The sequence below is a fragment of the Sander lucioperca genome, chromosome 5 (genome assembly GCF_008315115.2).
Source record: "Sander lucioperca isolate FBNREF2018 chromosome 5, SLUC_FBN_1.2, whole genome shotgun sequence".
NCBI lineage: Eukaryota > Metazoa > Chordata > Actinopteri > Perciformes > Percidae > Sander > Sander lucioperca.
Genome location: NC_050177.1, coordinates 24553057 through 24569762, shown reverse-complemented (window position 1 = coordinate 24569762; position 16706 = coordinate 24553057). Strand labels below are relative to the sequence as shown.

General features: G+C 41.9%; 1 protein-coding gene across 4 annotated transcripts in view; it reads left to right on the top strand.

Moving 5' to 3' along the window:
- Positions 1 to 16602, top strand: part of mettl16 (methyltransferase like 16) — a 26561-nt gene extending 9959 nt beyond the window's left edge. For 3 of the 4 annotated variants that reach the window (XM_031297330.2, XM_031297328.2, XM_031297329.2), the window contains exons 3-10: positions 1923 to 2110; positions 2987 to 3127; positions 5168 to 5283; positions 5487 to 5629; positions 7446 to 7515; positions 9063 to 9152; positions 14385 to 14558; positions 15562 to 16602. In XM_031297330.2, coding sequence (XP_031153190.1) covers positions 1923 to 2110; positions 2987 to 3127; positions 5168 to 5283; positions 5487 to 5629; positions 7446 to 7515; positions 9063 to 9152; positions 14385 to 14558; positions 15562 to 16230 — 1591 coding nt within the window. In that variant the 3' untranslated portion in view covers positions 16231 to 16602. Of the gene's footprint in view, positions 1 to 1922; positions 2111 to 2581; positions 2925 to 2980; positions 3128 to 5167; positions 5284 to 5486; positions 5630 to 7445; positions 7516 to 9062; positions 9153 to 14384; positions 14559 to 15561 lie in introns of those variants that run through there. The other variant, XM_036001214.1, reaches the window with a different exon arrangement.
- The last annotated feature ends 104 nt before the right edge of the window (positions 16603 to 16706 follow it).

Below are 16706 nucleotides of genomic sequence, written 5' to 3'. Positions count from 1 at the left end.
TGTTATCACTCCGGAATGAAGATGCAGAGTTCAGTGACCAGAGTCACCTCAGCAGTGATGCTGGTTTCTCTCCTGTTTTGCACTCGGTCTTAGTTATGATTTTTTTTTATATATATATCAATATTTTAGGGCCTTTTTATTATGCAGCTGACAGAGAGATTATACAAAATGAGGGGAGAGAGAGCGATGGGGAATGGCATGCAGCATAGATTCCCAGCCATTGACATTGTGGCCCACGTTCAGCGCCTCAAACGAGGCTCCTCACCTGTATTTTGTTGTTTCCCCATCTGTAGTTAACTTTGTCTAGTTTGTCAAAAAACTAACACACATGTTAATGTTAACCCAATTAATTTTGTCCAGTATTTCTACACTTCTGTATCGGTTAGTTTGTGATAACTTGATAAAAAAGAAAATATGTTTGAGGATATGCACCATGTAATTTTAATATCACTTACCATTTCAGATCTTAATTGTGCTTTAATGGTGCTCAGACCAACTTTGGTCCTTCAGCGGGGATGCTATAAGCAAAGGGCTTTGGCAAGAAATTGCAGGGTTGCCCAGCAAATCAAATTAATGAAATGTGAGAGTGCACATTCCAGTTGCATTGGATTGTAATCTTCATGAAGAAAGATGAAATGATTGCCACAATGATACCTTCGGAGAGTAAGTCCTTCCTCATTATATTATAAATGGTGCAGCGTTTTAGCTTCTCGTAAACCTTCAAACCCTTGGATCTCATACTTAAACTTGACTTCCTGGATAATATTTTTATTTCTCACTGGTACGTGAAGCAACACAGGACTGTTATCATTCTAAACACCTGCTTAAATCTAATTGTTGGAGGCATTCTGGGCATCAAATTGGCCTAGATGAAAGGGAAAAAAAATGGAAATTGGGATGCACTTTTATTTGTTGTGAAATTCCACCGAAGAGTAGCTGAATACTGAGAGAGCAAAACATTTCAGCTCTTCACGTATAATTGATTTGTGAAAAGAAACAAAAACAACATCAGAGTTTGGCTTTTTTTGGAACCCAGATTTATTTTTCCATTTCTACTAGCACTACTTTTTTTTTTTTTTGCTCACACCAAACTGGTGAGGTGCCAGACACTGCCATCACCAGAATGTGTCTAATTACATCTGCCAAGGTGCGAAAGCGCTCAGAGAAGCTTTAATTATACCTATCTCACCCACTCCTTCTGTCTGCTGCACTTGTGCCCGCTTGTGTGACAGCTGAAACCATTAAACATGTCGAGAGGAAAAGACTGGAGAGCTGAACGAGTGGGACTGAGAATTGGGAGTAAAAAGTGGGAGGTCTTAGCAATGTTGAAAATGTGAATTTCATTGTCATTAGCAAGGGATTGTGAATTGATGGGCTGCTTATCCCCCTGTTGTCGTGTGTGTGTGTGGGTGTGGAGTAATGAGGATCAGTGCAGAGTGCTACAGCAGGCTGGAGGAGCAGAGGGTTAATGAAGTGCAGTATTAAGAGCAGTTTGGTAAATTGCTGTCAGCTCGCCTCATTGATAAAACAAGAGGATCAGCAACTCACTAATTTGAAATCCTCCTCCTGAAAGGGCAGTTCTGGTTTCATACAACATCGGTTTTATTCTTGTAGCTTTGGTCACCATTTCTACCAGTAATATAATAACCTTCAGTTTAACGTTAACCAAACTTATTTGGAGGAGAAAACAAAGGTGAACAGTAGTATTATTACCCTAACTGTCTGTTCTAAACTTCAATCTCCAGGGCTGGAAATTGTTTTAAACTTCTTATAAAGCCACCGTAGTTTAATTAAAATTTAAAATACATTTAAACTTGTGGGGTTGTTTTTTTGTTTTGTTTTTACAAACCCTTTCTTTAACAAATTAAACAAACGGATTTAAATGTTAACATGAACTCATTGAGCCATGTTTGTTTCTCCAGTGTGAATTTCAAAGAGCCAGAGGCGGTGCGAGCGCTGACCTGCACCCTACTGAAGGAGGACTTTGGTTTGACCATCGAGATCCCTCTGGAGCGCCTCATACCCACCGTCCCCCTCCGCCTCAACTACATCCACTGGGTGGAGGACCTCATCGACGGCCAGAAGCAACCACGCAGGGGCATCGACATCGGTACCACCACCACTCTTTGTGTCATTTGGTTCACATCTTTTACAGTGTGTGCGATAGGTTTCACTTTGATCATCGTGGCGAGGATGCTCCCAATAAACCGAAGCTGACTTTTCATGTAACTGAGGGGGAAAAATCACACAAAAAACGTGTTTGTTCAAGTGAGTGCCCCCCAGTTAATTAGCGTTTGGGACCACTGCTCTTGTTTATTCTGGATGTGGCTTCCAGCAGCTCCGAGCATCACACAAAATGTCAGTTGGTGCTTCCAGCTGGTATACATCAGCCCAGTCATTCCCAGTGTTCCCAGCATTTATCAGCCAAATCCCCATCCTCATGTCACAGCGTGTTTGCCGTTCTGTCTGTCAGAGAAAAAGCTAGCTGTGTGTGTGTGTGTGTGTGTGTGTGTGTGGGTGGGTGGGTGGGTGGGTGGGTGGGTGGGTGTGTGTGTGTGTGTGTGTGTGTGTGGGTGTGTGTGCCCGTCCTCTTTAGGACCTCAGGTCACTGATTGGTGACCCTGAACCTTTCTGTAAGCAGATTGAAGCTGTCTGCTCCCTGATTGATCACCGCTGGGTGTTTCCTTCATTAACTGGTGCCACTTTTAGCTGAGCTGCACTGAATTATGCGGTTGCAGTTGTTGTTGTCATATGTGGATGATTTAATAACAGCTGTTGGAACTGCCATTTATTGTCCATTATTGTCCCTTTACCATTTACTTTATACAACATATTTCCATTTTGTCCAATGAAACTCATAACCATTCATCATCCTAATGAACACACACATCCTCAAGCTGTCAAAAATGTGTGTGTGTGTGTGTGTGTGTGTGTGTGTGTGTGTGTGTGTGTGTGTGTGTGTGTGTGTGTGTGTGTGTCCCCTCAGGCACTGGTGCGTCTTGTATCTACCCCTTACTCGGAGCCACAATGAACAGCTGGTACTTTCTGGCCACAGAGGTGGACAACATCTGTTTTGACTACGCTACGAAAAACGTGGAGCAGAACAACCTGTCTGACCTCATTAAAGGTAAATGTAGTCCAGTCATCCTGAAGAACAATGCATCCCAAGACATTAGACTGCTGCATTGAAACCGGTCTTTCAGTGTAGTGTTTGTATATTGTCTCACCTAGTGTGTCTATATGACTATGCAACTTTGGCAGAACTGTGGCCACTGTGGCTACAAGTAACAGATTATGGGATAAAGGTAAATGCTAGGGGTGCACAATATATCGACTCAATATCGTTATCGCGAAATCACGTTGCGCGATATTATACCGAAAGTCTCGCGATAATTACGCAATATTTTGTTTGCGTTGCATCCCGCCCGACATGTACCCAAAGAGTATAGAAGCAACAAGAGGAGAAACTCAATAGAACGTTGTGTTACATTCAGTCCAAGATGGTGGAGCTGCAGTTCCATTGAGTTTCTCCTCTTGTTACGTCTATACTCTTTGATGCACCTCTCGAAAAATACACATCACTTGGTAGCGTATTTCCCCAGACTCATTTCCTGGTTCTCCTTCTCCATAAACAATATGAAATCAAGGAGAGGGTTAACTTTTCCTGCTACAGATTTTCCACCGTGGTCAGAAAGAACAGAGGAGACACTTAAGTTTCTCTCACTAACACTCTACGGTCACTACTCGCTCCGAAGAAAATCGCCGTCACTCTCTCACCTTTTCTTCGCTCTACCACACACACCCACATGCTCGACGCACACACTGTGGAGCCTCCGCAGAACCATAAAACGAAGAGAAAGAAAGGAGCTAAAGAGAGCGAAGAGTGGAGCAAAAAGAACACAAAAGTAAGAAAATGAGTGTTGCTCTGGGAGACGACGAAATAACAGAGATTGAAAAGAAAGGCCAAAAGTATTAGCTATAAAAGAGAGCGACATGCACTCGCTTGTGGGTGCTCCTGGGCGTGCCTAGCCTACCCCTGGTTGCTTGGCAACAGTAAACAGAAATTCTCCGGTGCTACCTTAAATCACGTCTTAAAAGTTACTTCAGAGGTATTGTTAAGTCACAAGAACGATGTTTTTGGATTTAAAAGTATTTATTTCTCGATAAAAGTAACTAACTAACTGCTAAACATATCAGATATATACATAAATACGATGCCGCGAAGCATTGTCCGCCATCTTGAATTATTTTCTTCGACTTGAGCCACTGACATACGTCACGCAGCCCTCACGCTGCCTTCACTCTGATTGGCAGTCGCTCTTGGCCAAACGGCCACTCCCATTGAAAATGAATGGTAGCTGTCTCTTGTAGCGAATGTGACTGTAGGGTAATGCCTCCTCCTCGGTAGCTTGGAAATACTTTGGTTTTAAGCCAACAGATGTGCATTGCATTGTTTTTTTATACTGTAGTCGTGTATATACAACCAGTACAACATGTCCTGTTCTATAGACATGCTCTTTATTTATTTATTTTATACTGTCCAAGCAGTAAAACATGTCCTATTCTGTAGATACATGTTGGACCAGTCCAATATGAATGTCAGTTGAAATAATCCTTGTGTTGTAAGAAAACTTGTTTTATTTGTTATAAATCTATTTTGATGCGTTTTCCCATAACTTTGGTAATTTTACATATGTTTAAAAATATCGAAATTAATATCGATATCGCAATATTCATTATCGATATCGCAATATCAAATTTTTTCAATATCGTGCACCCCTAGTAAATGCCAAAATGTAAAGTAACATTAAAACATATATAATCTAATGTTTGCTATCTAACCTTAGCCTCCATAAGCTACCGGTCATACCAGACCAGACCAAGGAAGGCTGTAGCAGCTGTCATACAGTGAAAATGTCATCCTAACTTTTTAGACACTGTCAGAGTTTTGACATGGTCTGTCTTTGGTCAGCAAAACTTTCGATTGCACAGTGCGATCGAAGGCCACGGTTTTAGATTGAGAACTCGTTTCTGTCATGATTGTCAACTTTGCATATTGTTTAGAGGCCTTTTGCCTTGTTTAGTTTTTTCCAAGAGCTGTCATGATTAGCTAAAACATTGAACTTACAAATCCCTGCCTCACTTCAGTGTGTTTGCACTTTCCTAGTTGTCAAAGTCCCTCAAAAGACTTTACTGATGGACGCTTTAAAGGAAGAGACAGAAATAGTATACGACTTCTGCATGTGCAACCCTCCTTTTTTTGCCAACCAGCTTGAAGCAAAGGTGAGCGTTTCCCTGCCTTAAACTTCAACGTTTTACTAATGTCCTGAACATTTAAATTCAGAATGGATAGATTTTGTTGGACACAAGTGTTTGGCTCATTGAGTGTAAACACTGCCCCTGTTCAGTGTGTTTGTTTACACGATACTAACAGGCTTCTAATAGGATTTTATCTTAATCTCTGTCTGTCTTGTTGCTCTCTCCAGGGGGTAAACTCCAGGAACTCACGGCGAGCTCCTCCAAGCTCAGTGAACACAGGAGGGGTGACGGAGATCATGGCGGAGGGCGGGGAACTGGAGTTTGTCAAGCGGATCATTCATGACAGCCTGCAGCTCAAGAAACGCTTGCGGTGAGATAAGGAGCCTGACTTTGACCTGCAAAATCAAATCTTACTCAAACGTGATTTCTTCCCATAGTTGCAGGTGTATTTGTTGTGTGTGTAAAAGCAAATGTAAACCAGATTTTTGGTGCCCAATCACAGAAACTGTTAGTATTCAGGGTTACACAGCCACATATCTGAAGTGGCAGATGGATGAACAAGAGTGCTGCAGTTTTGGTCTCTTTGGAGAGGATTCAAGAGGTTTAAATGGCCGCTGAGAGCACCAGTGAAGGGGAGACACCAAGAGGTGAACTGTGCAGATGGGTCGCTGCACATTAATGGAGCTGTCACCCACACTTGGTTTAATGATTCTGGCACAAGCTCACCCTGTACTGTATCCGGGAGCCCACTGGGAACAGCTGTGTTTTGGTGAGTGGGTCGTGGTGTCTCCACCGGCCGTCACTTTACCCTCCCCTGTTACCATGACTGTCACCGGGGTAGCAGAGTGAAACACGGATAGAGGGAGCTGCAGAGTGGTGCTATTAAAATGATTAGACATGCCACACCTGCTGTGTGTGTGTGTGTGTGTGTGTGTGTGTGTGTGTGTGTGTGTGTGTGTGTGTGTGTGTGTGTGTGTGTTGCGTCACTGAAAAGATGAGCGGCCCTAAGAGGGACCCGATCTTAACACCTGCCTGCTTCTGTGTGACTCTATGTTACAGTCGTGTCACAAATAAAGGAAGTGAGAACTAACGCAGACTTATTTAACAGTTTTTTGAGGATCAGGCCAAACCAACCGCAGCCGGCTGTCACTCCCAAATGAATGCTGGGACACCAGAGCCACCAGGTGTCCATGGAAACATTGCAAGCTTCAACGATTGGTCCTTTGAGACACCCTCACCACCCCGCCCTGCTCCTCTTATTTTTCTTTTCCTTCCACTGAAGTGTAATTACTGTCAGATAGGGGCAAGCCACCTTAGCTACCAGTATAACACACATCCAAAACCCCAGTTAGAATTGAGGTAATACTCCTCATTTATCATGCCATTGATATGAAAATTACCATCTCTGCTAATAAGATTGTAATCCTAAGTGCTTCATTATGTGAATAGAGAATATGGATGCTGATGCAGCTGCACACTCTGGGATGTTTGAAAAGCCGATGGTGGAGGAGGGAAGCCAGAGAGCTGCTCTGGGTGTTCGTCCCCGCTGTGTCGAAAAATGGGGACCATCTGTGAATGTTAGAGGTGTTCCATGTTTCATTGTGTCAACCGAGGCAGACATGTTGCTCTCCCCCTCCCCTTCACCCCTTCTGGGCGTCTTCATACCTCCCTAACCTGGGATTACAAATAATTCAGATCAGAACTGTTTTAAAATGTGATTTCTTCTACAGTCGTTGGGTCTGACTGTAACTTTGTACCTTTTTTTATATTTAGAAATATGGCTTTATAAGGACTTAGGTTTTGATTCTGAGGTGAACTGTCCCTTTAAATACAGACCAGATAATTAGCTTCAGCTAATGTCTAGTGAAAACCAAACAAACCCTGACAAGGTTTGTGAAAATTCCTTCCTTCCAGTCTGACTTCCTGATGTGTTTATCTTTACTCCATCTTCCCTGGCTTATTGATCAAGACCAACCTCACCTCCTTATTGCACAGCAGAAATTATTGATCAGATTTACACCATGGGATGACTTCAAAATAGTGGAACACACACACACACACACACAACCACACGCACACGTTTTTCATGTTTTACTTTTTGTATTTGTGTTGCTCCCCAAACCTCACCTTGGATCATTTGATCACAGCGTCACACAGCTGGATAATATGGATTCTTCTTTCTGCAGGTGGTACAGCTGCATGTTGGGGAAGAAATGTAGCTTGGCTCCTTTGAAAGAGGAGCTGAGGAAGCAAGGGGTGAGTACCAACCAAGGCAAACACACAAATACATCTGCATCCTCTGCAATCAGTGACTTACAAAGCATCCCCAGCTTTTGTTCTTGGTATGTTATTGCACAAAAGCGCACCTTCTGTGCAGGGTTTGATAATGGCTTGTTAAAACAATCTTTGCCTCCCCTCTCAAACCACAAATCTCATCTGGGACTCTGTATTGACAGTGGAATCTGACGGTACTTACTGTCAAAGCAGCAGAAACCAAGATAAATAAAATGAATCCGCTCTTTCTCATATGCCCACTAAGCAGTGTCACAAACAAGCCACGAAGGAGCTGATTTCTGTTAGTAGTGCATGACTGAATCACACAGCATTTTGTAGCTAGCATGCATTTGCGTCATTAGTCTAATAGCCCAGCACATGACTCCTGACTTCTGCAGGCCTCTGGTCCTGTGCCAGTCATTTCCCTCACAAGAAAAACTCCACCTGACATTCCTGAAAGGTTTTAGGGTGCTGCTGCTCATCAGAGTGAGTGCAGCCTTGGCTAACGCCCAGAGAGGAGACTGGTGCCTCTTTTTTAAAGTGTGTGTGTAAACAGAAACCCGGCCTAGTTAATATGCTAATGCTTTGATCACTCCTTACTCCATCTTCTCTCCAGTGTCTCCTCATCTCTGTTTATTTTTTTAATTTAGCAAATGTGAATGTCTTAGATACAGAGCTGTTTGACCTCTGACCTTTATCTTAGTGACCCTCCTCTTCGTATTTACTGAAGCAGTCCTGACACTTAAAGTGCTCTGTTACCACGAGGATTTTCACAGCACAACAGAGTCTCTTTCACATCATGGACCTTTATTTTCTTACCCACTGAAGCCAAAACTCACTGTAGGAAAAATGGTTTCAAGGATGACGCGTCAGAGCGTCACATTCTTGGTCTGTTGAAAATGAATCGGTTCTGTAGAGCTGTTTGACATTTTTAGCTCATACTACAATCATAATCTCAAAAATCATCAACCAGTTCAGTGGATCCAGCTGTATTATTTACGGAATAAAGTTGTATCTATTGCTTTATTTTAGGGGTATTTAATACATTTTTGAATTGCCGTTGGTTGATTAGGATGGGAGCACTATAATTTCCATTGATAGGGAGACAAATATATTTCCTCTAATAGGTTTAAAGTTACAATATAAAAATATTTAAGGCTATTTCAGGAAATGCTTCTCGCAAAGAAAAGCACCATGTTTTGCAAGTGTCTTCTTTGATTTTTTTTTTTAAATGTTTTTTCAAGACATTCACAAGGCTTTATAGAATCATAGAATTTGGAGTACCCTGACACAGCCACAAATAACAGAACAACCAGAAACTAACAAATAATTACTGGGAGAAGAGGGTAATCAGATGTTTGACCAAATGTCATCAGTTTCTCTGCTATAATGTCCTTGATATTTAATGTTTGTTCATTACATTGCACACCAGGTCAAGTATTGTAGCTGTTTGTGCATTGTGAATCATCTGCTGCATGCAGCGAGTGAAACAGTGCTGATCATACCTCTTACTTTCTTTTTTTTCTCAGGTACCTAAAGTGACGCACACAGAGTTCTGCCAGGGACGGACGATGCGGTGGGCGCTGGCCTGGAGTTTCTATGATGATGTGATTGTTCCGGTAAGTCTGTCTGAGCAGGTTTTATTTCCCGTTGTGCACTTAAATTCCAGCTCTATTGCACTCTTTAGATTACATTAGATTCAACTTTATTGTCATTGTGCAGTGTACAAGTACAAAGACAGCGAAATAGACTCGCCATATTGTTTTGTGGTCGTTATGGCTGGGTAATTCAGTACCAATATGCATCGATGATACCGAGAAATAGACTTGACATTTGGTACCGTAAGTCAATATATGTATGTAAGTAATCTTAACAGTGTTGGTCATTTTGCGACTACCCCAAATCCTCCTCCTCAATTATGCACCACCTTCATCCCCTTGCCCCTCTCCACACTGTATCCTCTTTCTCTCCAGCTCTGTTCCATTAGAAGCACTTTCTCCTTCCTCCTCTGGGGAGATGTTTAAGTGATTTTTAACATACTGTATCCAGGCAACAGTTGACAGGGCAGGACTGTGTGTATACCATTGTGTAGTCTGGACAGTGAGAGAGTTGGAGATAAATAGAAAACAGTGACACTGAAGTAGCCACATCCGTTAAAGGACTAATAATGACGTTGGAGTGACGACAGATGGAAGGTGGAGGTGTTTAGCAGTTGTAGCAGACGCTGTTAGACGAAGACTTAGGGCTGTGCAATTACTCAAAATTTAATCGTGATTATGATTTTGGCTCCCAATGATCACAAAAACAGAATAATCGAGAAAAACAGTTATTTAGCCCATTACGTTTTGCAAGTAAACTGAAAAAAATAAAGTTTAAATAGGAAAAATATTAAGGCAAATTTCACAGTTGTATGTGTTTTTTTTTACTGTTGATTTATTTAACTTTTTTCCACTGTTTTTTAAGTTCAGTAATTGCAACATATTTCCAGAAGTCAACGAGTAATCGTGTTAAATCGGGATTTCAGTATTAATCGAAATAATCGTGATTATATTTTTTCCCATAATCGAGCAGCCCTACGAAGACTGTTTGTGTTTTTGGACTCCTCTCTGTTTTGGCCTTTTCAGCATAAAAGCAGTTAAGCAGAATGATTGGCCTACATTTTCTACTGCGATCCTCCTCCTCCACTTTGACGCACATCCACCGTCCCTTACACTCGAGAGCTGCTCGCAATCATTACGACGCAGACCCCTCGAGCATGTGTGTGCGTTTACGTGACAGAAGTTTCTGCATGTGTAATTTCTTGCATGGTTGACTGCCTAATTCTGCCTGCACCCGTGTGTTCCTATGTATGTTTGGTACGGTATGTATGTATGTGCATGGGGGTGCTCATTAATGTTACATATAGACTATTCCATATGTGACATGCATGCAACTGTGACCCATTTAACTTATTACCAGGTCAACCTGCAAACTACTATTACTTTATATTCATCTTCTCTTTCTCCCTGTCGCCTGGTTTGTTTGAACCTTATTTCAAGAGATTTTTCTGCTGATTTAAATCCAGCTCTGTGTCATGGCAGTGTGTGGCTTCCTCTGTGGCGTCAGTGCTCGGAGCTCCAAGCAGCCGACGGAAACCGCACACCATTCATCTAAACACACTGCCCACACAAAGAGCTGGATTGAAATCGGCAAGTACAAATTGTCTTCTACTTGAGGTGAAATCTGTCCTTAAAACAGTCCTTGGTACAAATGGACTGAAGCTGCTTTAAAAGAGAACTCCACCAATTCTACACATCACGACTGTATATCTAAATAAGGTTGTATAACGCCTAACGATTACAAATGAAAGAAATGTGGTGGTGTGTTAGAAAGAAGTTAGAAGGAAGTGAGCTTACCAGACCTCTGTAGCCCGATCAAGGCTACATTAGCCGCTGCTAGCATAACACACTGAAATCTCTGTCTGAACTGTCAGTGGTCGAGATGCAAATATAGGTAAATATAAGTTTCATTCTTTAACCAGGAAGATGATGTGTGGAATAAAAAGCATGATATCTCTGGTTCTGCTGTATCCATTTTTATTTTCTTCCCAGTATATTGTCCCAGAAAGGCTCTAGTTTAGTGCAGCTCCAGAAAACGTGTTGTTTTGACTACAGAGCTTCCAACATCATTTTTGAGTACTTTGCTTTTGACCTGGGGTGTTATGAAGAAATTTAACATTGCATTTCTATTTACGTTCTACTTTTTAAAGGCAGAATAAAAAGAGAGGAAAAAGGAAAGGAAATAGAGGGAAAGATGCAGAGGATGGATTAAATTGGACTGAAGGAAAACAAGATGCAGATAAAAAAAATCCATCAAAAAACAAAGAGATGGAGACTGTGGATAGTGAGATTTAAGCACATGTAGACGGAATAGACGGAGGCAGCCAGGCTTTATCTGAGCCCTGAGGCATGTTGTTGTTGCTCATACAGGCCTCTGGCAGGAGAGGGTTCAGGAAGGTCCAGAGTTCAGGGATCCATGCAGGGGGTTTTGGGACTTGACAAAAAGGAAATGGGGGTTGGGAGAAGAGGGGTGATCAGAGTATGATTTACAATGTTTGCCTGAAGGTGAAATCTGCAGCATTTAGTTTTTCTATTTTTTGTTGTTGTGTGTGTGTGTGTACTCACCATCAAGATGGATGATTGAATGACAGCTCTTGTTTGACTTTTGGGCTTTTACTGTGCCCAGTTTTCAAAATTAGACCAGGTTAGGTTGTCATTTACCCATATCGTGTGTGTGTGTGGGCTTGTTTAACTATATTCGTGGGGTCCAAAAGCCGGGAGTCCAGTATACTTGTGGGGTCCCGACAGCTTTGTGGGGCCAAAATGCTGGACCCCACAAGTTTAAAGGGCTGTTTGAGGGTTAAGACTTGTTTTTAGGATTTGGGTTAGAATTAGGTTATGGTGAGGGTAAGGGTTAAGGTTAGGCATTTAGTTGTGATGGTTAAGGTTAGGGTAAGGGGCTAGGGAATGCATTATGTCAGTGACGGGTCCCCACAAAGATAGTGCCACAAACCTGTGTGTGTGCGCGCGCGCCCGTGCACGTGTGTGAGAGCATGTAGTGAGGTGAGTGGGTAAGTGGGATTAATAATGGAGTTAAAGAGCAAAAGAGGATGTGATTCAGTGGAGAGGTATGTAAAACTGTACACATGTGGCTTTCATGCTCTTTGTCTTTGAGTCTATCTTTGTATCTATGCATGTTGACTGTGTGTGTTTATATACTAATGTATTAGTGCAAAAATCTGTGTCAAGGATGCTGCGCACCAACAGACAGGTTTGGCTTGATGGTTTTTATTGATTTCCTTTCCTTGTACAATGAGCTGCAGGGCTTGCAGAGCGTGAAGGAAAGAGGCGGAAGAGACGTCTGTGAGAAACAATAAGAAATAAAAGAAGCTCTAACAAGCAGCGAGACGAGGCAGTGTTCATGGTCAGCACATATGTCTGTCGCTTCTAAACTTGCATCTCAAAGGGCCATCATTTAAACTAAAAATCAATACATGATCAATATTGAAAAACCTTTTACTGAGAGTGAAGATGTAGTTTTTTTTTCTCAATGAAAATCAAGCAGATGCAGGAATGTGAATTTATTTATTATACTTTATTTCAGATTCCTCTGTTATTCTTAAGAGTGATTTAGAGAAATAAAACTAATATATTACATACTAGAATAAAAAAAAAAGAGGCTGCAGTAATCAAAAGTTGTCTTTGCGTCAGTGCAGCAGTGTGAAGGTGACAGTCTGCTCCTTCTCTCAGCTGTTTGTAGGTCAGTCGGCCATGCTGTCTGCTCTGTCACAGTACAGTGTGACTGCAGAACCCTGCCGTCTCCCCACTTTCTGTCAGCCTGCAGTGACTCGCCAGTGTAGCGTTGACTTATTTGCTGCAGTGGACATGAAGGGGACAATTGCTGCAGAGCGTCTGTTGTATTCAGACACGGTTGGGTAATGACCTCCACCGCCATCACAGCGTGACATTAGAGGGGATTAGAAATAAGGAACGGTGCTTAATTCACAGCAGGTTCAGGAGGCGCTCATGTGGTATGAGCCCCCTCTTGTGGTGTGTAACAAACATCCATGTTCTGTTTGACCACAGATACTCAGCGTAGCTTTAGGTATCGGCTCATAAGGTGTAATGATCTATATCTCCGTTAACAAGGTTTATTGTTTATTACATTTTGAGAAGCGGAGACAGAAAATAGTAGTAGAAAAAGCTTTTTGTACAATGTACTGCAGAGCAAGAGACGATAGCAACTGCAAGATGAATGTATTGTCAGAAAACGAAAAAACACAAGTCATGTTGAGGTGAAAAGTCACAAGTACAAACAAAGGATTTTCAAAAGAGGAGACAAAAAGTTTTAGTTATATATTTCCTGTTGTCTGTGGAACAGATATAACAAAATATGGTTACCTAACTTAATTTGAGTTGATAATTAAGTCTTATTTGTGGTTCTGGATTTTCCAAGGTCCAAGTGAAATGACTGACTGCATGAGCAATATGTACTGTTTGAATTTGTTAAAAGATTTTACTTTAGGTGCAATCAATTGTCTATTTTCAAACATGTTACCTGGGGTTGGGGAGAGAGAGCCTTTGTCTTGTCAAAGGTTTTTAAATCTGCCAAAAAGATATGATGCAGCGTGTACTGTTTGTGAAGCACTGCCCTCTGTTGGCAGCCTGGTCCTAGACGTAGTTATTTCTGGACTACTACTACTATCCCTTAGTTCATGTCTAGCCTCTGATGTCGAATGTCTGAAAATATAATTGATAACAAAACAGACTGTGGTCTCTGAGTTTCTTAACCAATCCAGTCACCGTGCCCGAAGATGTGCTGTAACTTAAAAACACCGAAGAGAACGAAGTGAAGTTAACAATGTGAAGCTTAAATGTATCTGAAGTATGAGATGAATGAAGTGGGAGAATACACAAAACATAAGCAAACAGACCGTTTTGTAAAAACATGGGAGGAGTTGTAAATATTTTGAAGTAAAGCTGGCAGGACTCTAGTGCTGTCTCATCTTCAGGAATACTGTAATACTGTTTTCTTTGGCTGGAACAAAAATTCCTCTATCGTCATTTGTAATTTTTTACTATCAGATTTATCTAGAAATAATATTTTCCTGCATATTTCAGATTGTGCATATCATTGCAAAAATAATCTTTTTAGTATCTTTGGCATTGTTGACGTCAACCACACATCCCTCTGCCACTCTGGTCCTCTAATAGACTATCTTTTAAACCTTTTTTTGTTTTAATTTATGTCCAGAATACTCTGTTACATACTGTTTATTAATTTGCTCCTGATCTCCCTCCCTTTAATCTCAGTCTCCCCCCAGTAAGAAGCGTAAACTGGAGAAGGCTCGAAAGCCCCTATCGTTCACACTACCAGAGGCGGGACTGAAGGAGCTGCAGGCCAAAGCCTCAGCTTTAGGCAGTACAGCCTGCAGCCCTGTGGACAGCATCACTGCTCTGCTGGAGAAAACACTCACTGACCTGCGGGTAAGCTTTAGGACTGTACTACCACAGCTAGAGGAAGACAACTTAATACAAGGCTAAAGCTTTAGACCTGGGGGACATTACAGGAACTTAAATATTCTTTTTATCGGGTTCTCTGTGCCCCTTTCACTCTCTTTCACTGATTTAAACAGTGGTAGGTTTTCATTCCCCACAACAGCCCTGTTCACATTAAGCACTAAAATGCATCTTAGAGAATCCAGTTACAAGGGGACAGCTCTAATTTGGGGTGTAATTGTGCCCAAATTGCAACGAGGATGCAAAGGGGAATACTTTACATTATGTTAATGTAGTACAGCAAAACCATGGCTTACCAGGGTGTCTCATTAGCTTACCAGGGTGTCCCCTTTCACTTAGTGCATTATGTCTCATGATTGTACTTGGAATAAAATTGAAACACCCTCAGAAGTTGCTGTAGAGTTGAGTCCACTGGTCTGACAGTCTGAGCAGAAACACAAGCTTTACAAAGACTATTTAGTTGCAGGTCTGTTGTAATTGGGTCATGTATTCTTCCCCATCCTGTGTATGTAGCAGTAATTTTGTGCAATAGTCATCTAATGGTCACACGCTTAGATTTCCAGTAAACGCGAATGCTGTGGCTCGGTCCAGCACCTGGGCCTGGTAGATGGTCCGGATCCTCTGACGTCTTTTCTCTATCTAATACGTTTTAGCAGTACCCATTGAAGTCTCAAAATACTTTGAAAAAAACACTAGATTCAGACAGCGTCTGATGCAAGAAGAGTTTAATGTGCACTACAAGTGATACACAGAAAAGCTCTAAGCAGATCCCGGGATACTGAAGTCTTGTCCTTCATGTGGCTGCTTATAATCTCTAGTGAGACTCCACCTATTGTTAAAAAATCACCTAGTCAGCAGCTCAGAAATACTGGTGTTTTTTCCCCCAAACTTTCCATTGCTAATGGTGTGAAGTACATTTTTTTACGAAAGTATTTCCATTAGTCAAATTGTCTTCTGTGTGGCTCTGCAGGTGCTACACAAATGTGTCCCTTGCAGAAAGCAGGAGCAGAGCCTCTTTCTAACAGCTGTGGAGAACACCTGGATCCACGGACGACAGAAGCGCCGTGAAGGGTCGCGTCAGCTGCGAGAGCTTCCCAGGGCGCCTCACTGTGCTGGAACCAGCTCTCAAACCACTCTGGCCACAGCTGCTGTCACAACCCCAGTATCTCAAAACCCGTCCACCTCCACACAAAACACCCAAGCTGCTTGCGCTCAAAACAAAACGACGTCTGCACAGGAGCTAGCTGGTCAGCAGCAGCCCGCAGAGCAGATTGAAAATGGCGCCTCTTCAAATCAGACAAGTAAAGATGTATTTCACAATTCAACTGCTGAACAGAAAGAGGTCTTAGAAAGTGCGTCAGGTGAAGATGTGGACACGGGGACTTCTACCTGTAGAGATGCAGAGCAGGAAACAAGCCCACAGGAAGCACCTGCTGCAGCGAGTGAACCGCCCTGTAAGCGACCCCTGGGCTCCACTGCAGTCGAACACTTCCTGTTTAAGTGTCTGCTGAATGTGATGCTGGAGGAGAGCGATGTAGTGATTGAGATGCACTGGGTCGAGGGTCAGAGTAAAGACCTGATGAACCAACTGTGCACGTACCTGAAGAACACCCTTTTAAGGTCTGTCGCAAAGCCCTAAATGATCAGAAATATTTTTTTTTTAGATTTGATAATTGAACTCACTGTGGCTTCTGGTTTATTCCAGTAGAAAATCAGTAGTTCACATCATCTAATTTACTTGTACTTTGATCAGTTTATCTTTTAAGATAGTACATACTGTATATTTGTGTTTTGTGCTCGAATTAGTCAAAACAATTGCAAGTAATGTACAATTTTATGTTTTTTATTTCATGGCGTGTCTTTTATAGTCATTTTTGGTCTGTCGTGGGGTTTTTTTTTCTTTTCTTACAATGATACAGTACATTTAAATGACCATAAGAGGACAGTGTTTAAGTTGTTTGTATTAAGATGAAACCCCTTAATTGCTTAATTAAACATCGTCTTTGTGAATGAATTTGGAAGTTGAACCCACTGTTTGACATGTCTTAAATTTACACACAGCCTGATTAATTCAGGATGTTCCTGGAGCCCCTCAGTCCTTCCTGTGCCTGGAGA